The 16,585-nt window shown below is 41.7% G+C and overlaps 1 protein-coding gene across 1 annotated transcript in view; it reads left to right on the top strand.

Annotated features, from left to right (window-relative positions):
• nyap2a (neuronal tyrosine-phosphorylated phosphoinositide-3-kinase adaptor 2a) overlaps positions 1-15,590 on the top strand; it is a 221,739-nt gene extending 206,149 nt beyond the window's left edge. Inside the window, exon 7 of the mRNA XM_072254522.1 lies at positions 15,357-15,590. Coding sequence (XP_072110623.1) covers positions 15,357-15,590 — 234 coding nt within the window. The remainder of the gene's footprint in view (positions 1-15,356) is intronic.
• The last annotated feature ends 995 nt before the right edge of the window (positions 15,591-16,585 follow it).

Genomic DNA, 16,585 nt, shown 5'->3' with positions numbered 1-16,585 from the left:
CAGCAGCAAGCTTCAAGCTTTTGCATTTTCTGTACTGCTGCACATTTGAAATGTGCTATTTTCTGTCACAATTTACACTTGGATTGGAGGATGTGTCATCATATGGGAGACTTGCTTGTACTGTCTGGCAAGATTTCTTCATCGCCACTAAGAGAAAACAGTTTGTTTCACAATCTGTTGTGAGTAATCTGATCTCGCTGCTATCTTCACTTTTGTGTGGCCTAAGGGAATGTACAGTTAGAAATTCTCTTAGACATTATTGAAGCTGGCACGTTGTATAAGTGCAGAGATGGGGTTCGCTGAGACAGATGGAGCATAGCGATTAGTGACATGTTATTACAACTCGGGGCATTCCAAAGACCGTAGTTCTGTTCCAGTGCCATTCTGCAAGGAGTCTCTTTACATCCTCCTAGTGGAATGTATTGGTTTTTTCCAGGTCCTCCAATTTCCTCACAAGGTCCAAAGGTGTACCCAGTAGGTTAATTGGACATTGCTAATCGCCCTGTGATTAGGTTAGAGTTAATCCGTTTGTCAGACGTTCCTGGAGTGGTGTGGCTTGAAGGGCCAGAAGGGCTTACCTTGCGCTGAATCACTAAATAGATAAACTAGGAGTGGTTTTGTTCAGGTATAAATACCCATTGCTGATGAAAAAAGATCTCCGCAATTTTGTTTGGAAGGGAAGGAGAATATTACCACAGGCAGCTGTGGAGGCCAGGCCGCTGGGGTATTTAAGGCAGAGCTTGATTGGACACGGCATCAAAGGTTACAGGGAGAAGGCCGGGGAGTGGGCCTGAAGAGGGGAGAAAACGATCAGCCATGATTGAATGGTGGAGCAGACTCAATGTATCAAATGGCCCAATTCTGCTCCTATGTCTTATGGTCTTATGGTCTTATTAAGAAGAGCCAAGCTCCCAACAAACTTTCTTTGCTTCACATACCCTTAATGTTATTCATGTAGATTTAGACAGTACTGATTTGTTGCAGGCATGAGTTTCTAATCTTATATTCAATTCTTATCACACACTTGTCTTTGATTACCTTCTTTGTTATTTCATTCCTTCCATGCTTGATCCATATGACTAGTTTCCTGAGAATTCTGTGAGGGCAAACTACTGCACTCTATTTTGTCTACATGCTTCCTTTGCTCAGTTACATGACTTCACACACAGGCTCCTCATTCTCAGTTATGTGGATACACCCTACTCCTAACATTCAATATTTGGCAAATTTATGGCTATTTACCCTCTGGAAGTCTCTCTTAAAACTCTTGTTATTTGTAAAACATTGATTTCTCCAACTTCCAGTAATTCCTTTCCCCTTCTTCTTTCTCTCTTTTCCCATTCCCCATTCTGGTTACCTTCTCATTCTTTCTCTACTCCTGATCTGCCCATCACTGTCCTCTGGCGGCCCTCCTCCCACCCTTTGTAACATGGTCCGGCTGCCCTCTCCTATAGATTCCTTCTTCAGCATTTTGCCTCTTCTGCCTATCCCTTCCCAGCTTCTTACTTTATCTCCTTTCCCCAACCCTCACTGGGTTTCACCTATCACCTGCCAACTTGTACTCCTTCCCCTCCTCCCACCTTCTTATTCTGGCTTTTGCCCTCTTCCTTTTCAGTTCTGATGAAGAGTCTCGGCCCGAAACCTTGCCTATTCGTTCCCCTCCATAGAGGCCACCTAACCTGCTGAGTTCCTCCAGCATTTTGTGAGAGTTGCTCCAGGCTTCCAGCATCAGCTGAATCTCTTGTGTTTACATTATCATTAAACACTTCCTTTTTGACTGTTCCTTCAGTTAATTCTCTCAAATATTTTGCTATCTGGTCCACATCTCCTCTACTGAAAGTTTTTTGAATATTTTAATGCACCCTCCATACTTATTATTTTATAAACAAACAATGGTTTAAAAAACTCCTGTGTTGTCAGTTTGGATGTCTTATAATCCCTGTGCTCATAAACATGAATTCACAAACTTTCAGCCCTTCCCATTCTAAACTGACATCCTATCAAGACCAACGAAAGCTGCAGAACATAGTTGCCAAGGATTAATGACCTTGAAGTATAAATAAGCATTTGGACTATTGTGTACTTAAGTAACCTAAAGGTTATAATTAGTGAAGTCAATTTCTGTCAGACTGTGGGAAAATTATTGTGTGCCGAAAGCTGCCCAAACAACAAGGCATTGAATAGGCAGTGATGATCTGTTAGCTGTACATTGGATTATCCTACTTTACTGATGTGCCATACCAAAGCAAGTCCAACAGTAATAGTCGAAGATGAATCTGGATACTAAAATAATCGAATATGTTTTCTGGCTGAAGTAGGTATTTATAAGATGTGTTCTCCATTTTTAAGTTAAGCATGGCTTATGACTGGGAAGAAATTCATGGAAGAAAGGAGAAGAATGCTTTCTAATAACCTTGCTTTTCCCCAATCCTTTACTCAGCCCAGCTGTCAATCAATCCTGTGGTCCTTCTCCAATTCTTCTGGTAAGATGGCGTCCGATTGCAGTGGCTTCTACCAGGTCGACCAAAAGGTGTTATTAGCCTTTTCAAACATGTACTTAATGGCCACAAGACCCTGCTGAACATTAACAACTTAAAGTACTGCAGGTCTGCCCCATCAATGTGTTGCTCTTAGGCAGCAAAAGTGAAGGAGCTGGACGCGGTGCGGACCGTGCTGTTTCTGCCGCCCACGTCACAGAGGCGCAGGAGGAGTCGGTGCGTGAAGGCAGTGTGCAGTCTAACAGCAAGTGATCGCCTTAGTTGCTTTTTTTGTGATCGCAAGATCCCTTTGGATATTGCTAACATGGAATGCTGTAAGTCCAATTTAGTGATTTATTGGCGGACAGCAGGAGCGGACGGCATGGGAGCTGCATGGCCTCGGTCGTAGCAAGGACTAGGCCTTAAGCTATGGTGCTGCCTGTTTACAGCCGCCCAGGAGAGAGGCATTGGAATCGTTGCACTCCATCAGAGATGGTGTTGTGTGGCTTTCAAGCTGAAGTTGGTGCTGCCCCCCAGTGTTCGCTCCGCAGATGACAAGCAGTATTGTGTTTGACTACAGAGTCTTTCAACATTCATTGACTCAAGCTCTTGGACTATATATTTTTGTTACCTGACTGTAATTAACTGATATCTTATATGTGCTTGCTATCTTATCTGTGCTACATGTGCTTTGTGCTGTGTATGTCTGTAGGTACTGTGTTTTGTACCTTGGCCCTGGAGTAACGCTGTTTCATTTGGCTGTATTCATGTATGATTGAATGAAAATTAAACATGAACTTGAATTCTGTGCTTGATTTGGCTTTTAATTTTTTTATTTATTTAGAGATGCAGAATGGTCATCGGCCCTTTTGGCCCATCGAGCCTGTGCTGCCGAATTATACCCACGTGACTGATTAACCTTCTGATCCTTGCGTGTTTGGAATGTGGAAGGAAACCGGAGCACCCAAGGGGAATGCATAGGGTCACGGGTAGAACTCCTATCCATCCGACAGTGCCCGGAATTGCACCTGGGTAGCTGGTGCTGTAAAAGTGTGACGCTACCGTTACACTGCTGTGCCCACCATACACTCCACCCTTTGGTGTAAGAGTCACCTTAATTTATTATTCCCTCTTCTGTTCTGCATATCCCCCTTCTAGTTTCTGTCAGTTTCCACAAAACTGCTGTTCTAAACTGCAACAATATCTAATCCACAAAACATTCCTTGACTAATGATCATGCTGAGTTTTGTTCATGTCTCATCATAGCCAACAGAGGGAGCCATTGCATTCCATTTCAGCGACGCAGGTCTTCCTCTGGTATCCAATCTTGTAAATGTTAGAGCACAAAAGAAAGCCATTCTGTGCTTGCTCATGGTAGAGCAGCTTTAACTAAAGTCATTATATTCATATACATAAATATTATGCTCAATATATTTAAAAATGAGGAAGGTTCCATTTGAACCACATTCTTCCATTTCGCTTTCCACTTTACTGTATATGACACAAGTGGAAATACAATGAAAAACATTCAAGATGACATTCAGAAATGTTAGAATGGGAGTTTTACAAAGAGAACTGAAGCCATCTCTAGAGTTTGTGCTACAGTAGTAACTTCTGCTGATACCTATTAAAGGACATTCAAGTAATAATAAAATTACAATTGTAGAATACTGTGGATGTTGAAAATTCAAAGTAAAAACTAGAAATACTGTGGGGAAAAAAACAGAATTAATATCTCAGGCTGATGACCACTCACCTGTTCTCAAACTCCCTTCCCTTATTGGATATGTCAGCAAAACCATTGACCAGCGCAACTTCATCACCTCCACCAATCACCTCCCAGCCTCTCTATTCCTTTCTATCGATTCTGCAGGTGTTGCCTAACCTGCTGAATACTTTCAGCATATTATTTATTTTTATTTTCATACCAGAATTAGTTTTAATCAGCTAACTTTGACCACCCACCTGCTCATCTCTAAGGTAACGACAGCATGGTGGTGTAGTGTTTAATGCAATGCTTTATAGTGTCAGCTGTAAGATCACGGTTTAATTCCTGCTGCTTTCTGTAAGGAGTTTGTATGTTCTCCCCATGACAGCACGAGTTTCCTCCACGTGCTTAATTCTTCCCACAGTCTAAAGACTAGGGTTAGTGAGTTGTGGGCATGCTATGTTGGCACTGGAAACCCAGCACAATCCTCACTGATTTGATTTGATGCAAATGACACATTTCACTGTATGTTTCGATGTACATGTGACAAACAAAGCTAATCTTTTTCTTTACCTTTTATAGCAACAAAGTCAGCATTGCTTCTGCATTATCTGTTCCTTCAGTATCTCTTTTTCCAGTCTTCAATGGCAGGATCGGGTTCAAATGAATTACTTTACGTTCACCTCTGCTCTTCCATGTGAGGTCATCTCTGTAGGGCCAGACGTGATTCTGCCTTAATCAGCTCAACCACTTATTTCCACTTTCTGAATAACAGATCTCCATGCACTTTTTGCCTATCACTATTTTGTTTCTTTCTGTTAATTGAGTCGTGGCAACACAGAGTCACAGAGCACTACAGCACAGAAACAGTACCTTCAGCCCATCCAGTCGGTGCCAAACTATTATTCTGCCTGTTTGCATTGACCTGCATCTGGACCATAGCTCTCCACACCTATTCCACCCGCGCCCCCCCACCCCCATTCTTGTACTTATCCAAATTTCTCTTAAATGTTGAAATCAAACCCTCATCCACCACTTCTGCTGGCAGCTCATTCCACACTCTCAACGCCCTCTGAGTGAAGATATTCCACCTCATGTTTTTCTTAAACATTTCACCTTTCACCCTTAACCTATGACCTCTAATTCTAGTTTCACCCAACCTCATTGGAAAATGCCTGCTTGCATTTACCCTATCTATACCCCTTATAATCTTGCTTACCTCTATAAAATGTCCCCTCACTCTTACGTGCTCTGGGGAATAAAGTCCGAACTAATTCAACCTTTTCCTATAACTCAGGCTCTGAGGTTCTGTGCACACTTTCAATCTTATTGATATCTTTCCTGTAGGTAGATAACCAGAACTGCACACGTACTCCAAATTAGCCTCACCAATTCCTGTACTGAGTACTTTAATTAATCAAGGTCACTGTGCCAAAAACTCTATTGATGGCCCACTCTACCTGTGACACCATTTTCAAAGAATTATGAATCTGTATTCCCAGATCCCTCTGCCCTACCGCAATCCTCAGTGCCCAACTGTTCACTGTGTAGGCCCTGCACTGGTCTGTCATCCCAAAGTGCAACGCCTCACACTTGTCTGCATTAATTTCTATCAGCCATTTTTCAGCCCATTTTTCCAGCTGGTCAGTTTGCCTCTGACCTTGCGCTGAAGAACATTTCTGGGAACCGCTCAAGTTTTATAACACAGTTTGTTGAAAGTCAGTTATTTGTAACTGTGCTTTCATGTCCCTCAATAAAAGTGGTGTATCTTTCATCTACGTAGGAGCTTAAGAAGTTTTAAATGCAGAACTCCTGGTCTTTGATGGACACTTATAAAAATAAAGCCAACGTGTAAATTGAAACTTAATTGTTAGTGTCAATGTAGCAAATACGGTAAGTGTGGAAAGGTAAAGATAAAGATTGGCTTTATTCATCACATGTATATTGTATGGGGTGTCAGGGAGGGGTAGCACCTCTGGTGGGGGAACATGTCGCGTCCTTTTCAGGGCGGTTAGTCCACCTTTGGTCCCCACCTGGCACTCAGCTCTCAGCTGTGGCTCCCCGTAGCTGTTTGCATGCGACAGCGGCCACACCCCGGGCAACGGCTTTGACAAGCCGGATAAACCAGCTGAGGGTAGCCGACGGGTCTCAAACCCTCGGTGAGATAGGGAGTTGTCTATCCCAGCATGTGAAGACAGACTCCGGCGGACTGAACGGACGAGACCAATGGAAGGTCCAACGGTCAAGAAGGCGGTCTCTGCAAGCGTCGTGGAACGTGTAGAGCAGGACAAGACACAGAAGATGTCCTGGTCATCCGCTGCGCCTAGTCCCATCTCCAGCTGTCTAGACACTGACTTGCCACTGGACCCAGATGGGAATTGGGAAGAGAGAGTGAGGCTGACGTTGCGCAACCCTCCCTCACTTAAATCCAAATCACGCGCTAGTCTCGACACCATCATTATGGTGTCGAGGTCCTCATCGACGTCAACGATGCACGAACAACAACATATTGAAATATACAGTGAAATGCGTCACTTGCAACCAGAGCACCACAGGAAACCCATATGGTCCGTGGGGAGATTGTACAAACTCCTTACAGACAGTGGTAAGAATCAAACTTCAATCTTATGCCAATGATGTAAAGCGTGGTGTTAACTGCTGCCCTACCATGCCACCCTTGAAGTGATCTTGCCATCATTTTATAAAAGTTAGTATATCCCAGAAAATATTTCATTGGCCATAAAGACGCTTTTAAATTGTTGGACGTTGTAGGAGATGCCATATAAATACACGCACAAAATGCTGGAGGAGCTCAGCAGGTCAGGCAGCGTCTATGGATAGGAATAAACAGTCAATGCTTCAAGCCGAATCCCTTCATCAGGACATCCACCGAAGCTGCCTGGCCTGCTGATCTCCTCTACCACATTATGTGTACTGCTTTAGATTTCCAGCATCCGCAGTACCTCTATAAATACATGTCTTTTCTTCTCTACTCTGTTAATTGATGAGCGTTTAGGGGTAACTTGTAGGCGCTACAGGAGTCTCCGTTCCCACACCAGCAGCCTCAGGAAGAGCTTCTTCCCTGAGGCTGTGACCCTGCTGAACCTCACATCACAGCGCTAAGCGGTATTGCAGCCATATTGTACTGTCTCAGTACTTTTATATTTGTGTGCTGTAGCACTTACTTTTTATTCACAGTTATTTTGTAAATAATGTTATTCTTTTGCATTTCTGGTCAGAAGCTAATTGCATTTCATTGGCTTTGTATGTGTACTCAGCACAATGACAATAAAGTTGAATCTAATCTAATCTAATCTAATAAAAGCAATTTAGTGCACATCTGAAGTGAGAGTACCATTACTTGAGGAAGCTATACTGAGGAAACGATACTGGACATTTCCAGGCACAATCCACGAGGAAGGTATACTGGACATTTCCAGGCACAATCCATGGGGAAGGTATACTGGGCATTTCCAGGCACAATCCACGAGGAAGGTATACTGGGCATTTCCAGGCACAATCCATAGGGAAGGTATACTGGACATTTCCAGGCACAAGTCACCAAACTGTGGGCCATTCCAGCATCACCTGTGAACATAACTATGCCATCAATGTTTATAGATTTCAACTCAGTCAACAGATGTTGGAGCAGTGATGGAATTTATGATAATTTTTCTTAACACCTAAGAAAGCAAGGAACAAACCTTTCAGCGTTATGAATAAAACATGAATTAAAGTGTCTCTTTAGAGCAGGGATTCCAAACCCTTTTTATGCCATGGACTCCTACCATTAACTGAGGTCCGTGGAACCCAGTTTGGGAATCCCTGCATTAGTGCATCGATGTTTGGGAAGAAAGAATCATGACAGTTAACTCCATCTGCACAACGTTTGTCCATAGGCTATGATCAGTGGCTCTTTGATGACCCCGGGCCTCACAGTGACTTGAGCCATTGGGTCAGACCGTTTCATGGAGGCCGTGGATTTCCATCTGCAACGCACAGCACACAAGGCTCCTTCTTCTTCTCTTCTTCCGTCTCCGCCTTTCACTTCCACTGGAGCCACCATGCATCCACTCTACATCCTATCTAAATGGTCACTGTGACATTAGTGCAACAACTGCAACTTCTACAGTCAACTGGCTCCAGAAAAAGAATTTTAGTAAATGAATAAGGGTGAAACCCACCCTGGCCATGTAGCTGCTGGGAATATTCCAACTCTTTTTGAGTGGCTCATTTGGGTTTTTGGATGGCATACAGTGCCCAATTGTATCCCAAAAGAGATCAAACGTCATGTTTTTAGTCACTTAGGCATGCAAACCCAAACATAATCTCTTCATAACTTAACAACATGCAGTTACTACATTTTTTCTTGGTAAGTTCATTAATATGCACATGATCAATATTCAGTTGAACCTTGGTCAATGTAAGAGACAGGAAGCTGCTGAAGTAATGAGTACAATCACATTGTAATGCTGCAGAAGCTGGAACAAGGGAAGACTTTGATCAGCTTTGTAATCAGGATTTTGACTCCTCCTCTGTTCATGCCATTTGGGAAGTCCATTGCGGCCTTTACATTGGAACATAATTACTGCTTTACACGGATCAATGTTGTTCTTGGAATAAAGCTGTTTATTGTGTATGCACAGTGTTAGCTTACTTGGTTGATGAGATCAGCAGACTTTCAAAATTGCCTGTCTGGCTAGTACTTACGTCATTCTTCATAATGAACAACAAAAGCATTTAGAGTTGTGCAAATAGTAAATTGGCACTGCATTACTGACAGGATTGGAGTATCCTTTTTTCAAACACAAGCCATATTCTTGGCCCAGCTGCTCCAAGAGTTAATTGTTAGTGAACAGTACTTTTTTTTACCAAATAGCATCTGTTATCACGTCAGTAAGCATAAGGAATATTTTGAGTGCGTGTTGCAATCTGTGACATCATTCTTTTGCATAGACCGTGCATGAAAAGCATATCTCAGCTGCTTGGTAAATGAAGTGCTAAAATTTTCCTAATCCATCACAAAGAAATCAGTAATTTAATAGTCATTGATTTTGATACTGGTTCGCCAATAAAAACAAACCACTAGGTGTCAGTAAATGTTCCTATGATCATATCTGTTGGAATGGCAATTGTTGCATTCTGCAAACTTTGGATGTGATATTTACCAATTTAGAGCTCAAACATTTTATCTTCTTTCTTAATTGCACAATGCCTATTTCTAGGCAAATAAAAAATTCTGATTTGATTTTATAAAAATACATCAATCAATCTGTCAGATTCATTGCTGATTGTCAAAAAGAGAAGCGTAATTCGAGAAGTAAAAGGCAGGTCTCGTCAATAATTACATACAAAGTTATTATTGCTTGTCCATCACAGAAGTTGCATTTCTTTTCAATTTTATTCAGGTGTTTATCTTTATTATTGATAGCAATGAAGACAGCAATGGATCTTAAGTACCTATATTCACAAAATTGTGGAAAGATTTGAAATGTATCATTAACACAGCAAATTATTCATTTCGCAATAACAATAGATACAGTGCATTCTACATAGAACATTCATTGTTAAAATCTTGTAATTTATAACAAGAACAAATTCTATTTGTATAGTATCTTTAATGCAAAAAGACCTCAGCATCTTTCATTGGTATACTGCTAAGTCCAAACTTTGACACCAACATATTCAGACAGATAATTCAAAGCTTGGTCAATGAGTTAAGTTTTCAAAAACATTTTGAAAGAAGGATGATTTAGATATGGCAAGGTTTATGAAGAAGTATCCGGACTTGGGACATCTCTACCTACTGCTCATTACGCGTTAGGGCAGCAATGGAAGTCCTCCATCTCTGGTTGTGTTCAGGGCTTCCTTCACAATGTTAGTAGCTCAGTTTTCACTACTGTCAGTCATGCAAGTCCCAGGCAGAGACTCAGGAATACTGTCGCATTCAGATGTTGAAGGATTCTACAATGTTGTTTCCATAACAGTTTAGTTTGACCAGTAAGAATTGTTACCCCTGAGCTGTACCCCAAACTTGGAGGGCTGGTGGACCGCTCTTAGTCTAGCCTCTACTCTTTGACCTGTGACCCCACCAAAAGTCAAAGCATAAAGCCCTGTCTCCAGCCAACATAGTTCTCCAGATCATTGAGGCATGCAAGCCTCCAAACCCTATGACAAGGTTGTGGTTCTCTTGGAGGTTGAGCCATCTCTAGTAAAAGCAAGTTAAAACCTGTACCCATTAAATTTAGGCTCAATCAAGAGACTGGAGTTTGGAAAGTGCAGATATCAGAGGAGGTTTTATGACAGGAAAAGATTACAGAGTGGGGAGGGCTTAGGGGTGTGGAATGATATAAAAACAAATATAGGCATTTTAAAATGAACATCTTAATTAATCAGGAGCCAATGTAGGTTAGCAAGTATAGCAGTAATGGGTGAAAGTAACTAGTGTGAATTGGGACATGAGTTAGCAGACTACAGAAGAACAGGACTTCATATATAAGATGTGCAGGTAACATGGAGGCAGAAATACCTTTGATATATTAAACCACAATTAAATGTCATGATTATTTCCCTGAGAGAGGAGTCCACTTCGTACAATGTAAAAGAGAAAGTGAGAATGTGGAATACTTTCACAAGCATCTTTTATTTCCCATAGAGTGTTCCAGGTTTACTTGCAAATATAAACTTCTGAAGCAAGCATTTAAAGATAAAATGATTACTGCAAGGCTTATGGAGCCAGGCTCTATGGATATAGTTTTCAGGCAAACTTCTCTAAATCTAGCATGTCATGACATTTGCCATGACTTCCCAAAAGCACTTTGTAGTCATCTACTATTAAAGGTTATTTTAAAGTTATTTTTACATCTTCCTGAATTTTGTGCACTGTTCTTCAGATTCATGTTAAGTCAAGTGAAAACAAATGTAATTCCTTTAAAGAAATATGTTTCCTTTAAGCATTTCAATTAACTCTAGTTGCTGGATTGTATTTTGCCATTTAATCTAAATTATAAAATCACACGTTTTCAAGGCAAAATCAAATATGTGATTAGTTCAGAAAATTGTCTCGCAATTAACTTCCAGAGACTTCTCTCCCACCAGCTTGCCTGTGGTTTGTATGACGCTAACCCAGAGCTGCAAGACATGGGAACTAAGAATCTATAGTTTTTATTATGTTATCACCCTCATACACAAAGCAATCAATCATGTTTAAAGTCACAGGTGAGCAACTCGTGTTTGGAATTTTGTGTGACAACATCATCACTACTTGATGGTTTTCAATCTGTCTGATGGCCATTTCTACAACTAGTTTTCGCCAGGCTCATTCACTCTGGCCTTTAACCTTTGACGTGCAATCGTAGGGCAGATTGAAAAATAAGCATTTGAAATACATTAGGACAATAAAGAGTTTGTCCCTCTTTTCTCTTGATATGCTGTTCCACCATTATTTACTGTGAACCATTGTCGTGATTTTTTTGTTTGGTACTTGATGTAAACACAGTTCATTGAGTGTGGTCAGAGTCTGTGTACGTCCTTCCTCTCTGACCCTCTACTTCTGTTCCTAAATGTAATCCATAGGGGAATCTCGATAACAGCTGCTTTCTGTTATCTCCAAGTGTTCTCTATAAACAGAGCGCAAACACTTTTGTGGAGAAAAAACAAGCAAGTGATTAAGCTGTTTATAAATCTGCAGCGTAAAATATGCTCATATTTACAGTACGCCTGTGGGGTCATTGTAGACATGCTAGTTACAAGCTCATAAACAATAGATTCAGTTTAAAAGTAAATATTACATTTATTCAAAAGCTTAAGCTCTTTATAATAGTATACAACCTATATTATCTGGAACAATTGCTCCAAGATGAAGGTAGCAAAATAAACATTGCTATCCAGAACGAGTAAGCATTGTCTGAAGACTAAAGAATTGGAGGAGTGAGTGGAATCATGGGAGTAAGAGTGGAACTCAGCCAGCGAAAGGAAGGAGAGGACTAGTGGAATAAAATGTTGCCAGTACGATTGGGGAAGGCATTGAGAAAGGAAGATAATGGATGAGACTGATAGGTTATTGGATGATACAGTAGAACTTCTGCCCAACATCTCCATCTCAGTTTCTGCCCTCCGCAGTCTCATAATTATTATTTTGTCTTTGTGGAGTTTTTGTATTCTTCACAAGTCCTTATTTATTTATTTTAGTTTTTATTTAGGCATGCAGCAGGCAGGCCCTTCTGGATCGATGAGCCCATGCCGCCCAATTACACCCATGTGACAAATTAACCGACTAACCTGCACGTCTTTGGAATGTGGGAGGAGACCAGAGCACCCACGCAGTAACAGGGGGAACACACATCCTCCTTACAGACAGAGGCAGGAATCGAAACCGTCTCACCGGTGCGGCAAACTGGTTGGGTTAACTGTCACACTACCGTGCCTCCCCAAAAAAAGTGCCTTCGCCCAGTGACGCGGTTTCTGCCCACACCCCAAAGACAGGTTAATGTCTATTTCAGGTGGCTTATTGGGGAATCAGTGTGGAGATTGTGAGCACATCAGACAAAATGATCCATTTGGCAATCATTGACAGGGTGCTTCTGAGAACCACCATTGACTTGATGGGCCGAATAATCACCTTCTACGCTTGGGTTGAGTTGTTCTCCGATCTTGGCAACTTACTTGCAAATTTTTCATGATTATGCAAGGAAACATCGTCAGTGCGCTGTCGATTGTGTGTGCCCTCCGAATGACTGCCTTTTAGATACTTTTCAACTAGCTGATTGGATCACCTTCTATGGTGTTAAATATACTGTATACTTGAATGGGAAACTAACAATGAGGGCATAAAGTGTTGAGGAAACAAAACACAAGTCAATTTCCTGGCCCATGTAACATTAGGAAATTTGAGTTTTAATCATTGTCCTCGGTGAAAAAAATGAAATAATCTGCAAAATCAAAGTTTTAGCAAGCTAAAATCAAAATATTTAGTTACTATTGTACATAGACTATATCTTGTCAAATCTCAAAGGCCTAAGAGGAGAAAATACCAACCTTTTCATTCCTTTAAAGTGAATCGGAATAGTAAGTTGGTAATTTGGTAGGAACATATTCCTCATTTACAATTGACAATTCGCTGGGAAAAAAACTAAGTTATTTTTATACAGGCAATTTGTTCATATTATTCAAACAGATAAAATCAACAAGGGAGATACAAAACGGTGGCCTTTACTGGAGAATTTGAGGTGGAATTTTCCATTGCCCCCACCACCAGGCGTAAAGCTGAGTTTGAAGGTTAACCACCCATGATAAATCCCATCCTATTAGCGTTTACTTGAAGATGAAGAGGGAGGCTCGAAAGCAGATGTTTACCACCCAGGCAGAAAAGAAACTCATCTTCAAAACAGTGCTTGGCAATGTTCCTCATCTAGAATTAATGATATTGTTTTATTGTGGTATTATATTAAAAAAAAATCTCCTTTGCACTATTTCCTCCTCTTTGCACAGTAGAGTTCTGGAAGCTGCACGTGTCATGGCCATAAATCGGCTAGTTGCCACCTGTGGCACTGAGCTTTTCCTCCTGTTATGAGCAGGATTTACTGCAGCTTATCAAAGCAAAGTACACTTCAGGTAGACACTGCAAGGATCAGGGAGAGGGCTGGATCACTTCCACTCTTTGTTCTGAAGATGGCCTGATAAGCGTGAATTTTGCTCTGAGGAGTTAGATTGTAAATAAAACCCACCCATTTAAGTGATTGTTGTAACCTAACCACTCTGCCATCATGTTGCAAGCTGCATAAACCCACTCACCTTCTGTCCCCTCGCTTGTTTCCCTAAAGTTATTTCACAATGTTCTGCATGTTTGGGACCTCTCTGGACATCCTTCTATGTTTGCAGGTCTTTGGAGCAACTGCAAGAGGATCAGAAGATGACCAGGTACGAATGCACTGCGGTGTTCGGTTGCCAGTGTGTACCGGGCCAACCAATTATGTTCAATGGTTCCGTGGTTCAATTTAATACAACCTGAAATCCTTACTCTTCACAGACGTCCACGAAACAGAAGAAAACCCCAAAGAATGAATGACAGAAAGTGTTAAAACCCCAAAGCCCCCTTCCCAGCTCCCACACACAGCAGCGGCAAAAGCATCAACCCTTCCCCCTCCACCTCCCCCCACTTGTTCCAGCAAAAGCATCAACGCCTTCCCCCCCACCACCACCACCCATGCAAGCAACAGCAAAGCCCCCCCCCACCAGCCACCAGAGTCCATCAAAAGCCTACTGTCCATCCCAGCACTTTGACATCTCAGGCTGAGAGTGTCGAAAGCCTCCGGCATCCAGGGGGATGGCGGGTTTATTTCAGAGCCCACGCTATACACAAGCATGAACAAACCTTTCCGACAGCTCTGGTCAGCAGCTGCGGGGATGGCACCTGAATTGAACTTTTGCTCCACTAAGTGCTTCCAGACAGGACCAGGAGATAGCTGCCAGAAGCCTCAAGCTGGGGAGACATTTGTCATGACCTTCTATGTGTGAAGTGCAACTAGTTTGACATTCATCCGGCATGACGTTCTGCAGCGCATGCATGTATTATAAGCTTCTGTGTGCATGCTTGAAGCCTGCTTATTATATTTAATACATTCGCTGGCTGCATACTTGCACTTTGCATGCTGTTGTCGCAAAGTGCAGCATGAACTCAGTCCTTAGTTTAGCTCTTCCGTTTGCGTGCTCTCCTGTCACTTAAAAACCAGGGACTACTGCATATCATCTCCCCACGTATCAAGACAGTGGATCAGGTCAGTGGCAAAATGCTGAACTTTTTCTCACAACATATAACTGTGAGAGGGAAAGGAATCTGAACTACTAAATTAATTTATTTAATACATCAGCAATTAGAAACTTTCTTTTTTGCCAGGCTTTTAGATATTTTGCCCGCCAGTTAACAGGGATGACAAACGATTGTGAAAGCGGCGTTAACAGGTGTCGCAATGATCGGCGATAAAGAGACAAGGTCAATTTTATTAATACCAATTTGCTGTTGTTTCACGGTAACTAGCTGATGAAAAATAATACCGGAGCCTCTCATGAAAAACAATCAAAAGAAGGATTAAAAGAGAAATCTGTGTCATGAATCTCTGAATCAAACAGCAGGATTTATGCTTTTGTTTCTGCTTGTCTACTCTTTTACCCAGGCATTGTATCAACAGTGGTTCTATGGAGACAACACAATACTTGAAATGATTGAGAAGAAGCGCAGTTTGTGTAAAGAGATCAAGTCACGCCAGAAGCCAGATAAAGGTCTTTGTAAACAAGACAGCATGCCCATCCTTCCAAGCTGGAAGAAAAACAGCACAACAAAGAATCTGAAACTGACAGCATCACCCTGTTCAAAACCACAGACTGTCCTCTGGGACACAGCAATCTGACAAAGTCCTCTGTGAAGCATGCTTCCCCCAAGGTTTTGACCTCTAACCCCTACAGGTTCCCTCCAAGAGTAAATTCCTCGATGACTGTTGTTCGACCTTTGACGTCCACATCGGTCTGCCCACCAGAACCCTTCAGTTCTGTCGACTCAAAAGATTCAGTTGCCTTGAGGAGACCATGGTTCACTGTGACTGAAGCCAACATGTCACATGACAGAGGCCGAGCCAATTACCATGCCGATCATCCAGGCAGTGACCTAGGTTCTAGCTGCCTTATAGAAGCACTCGTGTGAAATAATATTTAAAAGTAATATTGCTATAACAATAAATAGTTAAACAGCTGTGCTGTTATGTGAATGGATTTTAATATAATTAATTTTATTGTCAGCTTTTAAGAAATTGTAATGAATCAGAGGCAGGCATGAGAGGAGGTGGTTAGTAGAGGAAGCTTGATTCTTGGCCACCAAAGGGGAATCTCTCCTCTGTGCACTATGTGTAACAAAACCATAGGCCTCTTCTCTAACAAGAGATTTGCAATGGTGCTGCACAGTGAGCACATATGGGATATTCTCTGCCTGTGCTAAATATTTTTGTTCTATGAGCATTTTTTTAGTCCTACGTCACAAATGAAGGGAACCAATGGTGACTCAGTTTGCAGACGAATGCAGATATCCACCTCTTTAGTTGCCGATAAGTTTCCGCAGGATATCATCCTGCCCTGCAGAGTTCTCGTAATGAGAATGACAGTTGCTTTCCTATGCAAACAGCAGTAGAGTTTGGTATGTTTTCCCATTTCCTACTGCACAGCCCTGCTCTCTCCGGTCTGCACTAATTGATGATGAGTTTTTAAAAAGGAAAAATTATCAAATGCTCCAAGCACTAGGGTGAATTTTTTTAACGCTGAACCATTGGGTTTCGGTTTGATTTTTGTATACGACTCAACAATGAAGCCTAGGAGAGATTTTCCTTTTCTGTGCCCAAGATCAGCTAGGATGCTG

This window comes from Mobula birostris, chromosome 4 (assembly GCF_030028105.1).
Source record: "Mobula birostris isolate sMobBir1 chromosome 4, sMobBir1.hap1, whole genome shotgun sequence".
In the NCBI taxonomy this organism is placed as follows: Eukaryota; Metazoa; Chordata; class Chondrichthyes; order Myliobatiformes; family Myliobatidae; genus Mobula; species Mobula birostris.
The sequence above is the reverse complement of the archived record's forward strand: the minus strand, read 5'-3'. Positions and strand labels throughout refer to the sequence as shown.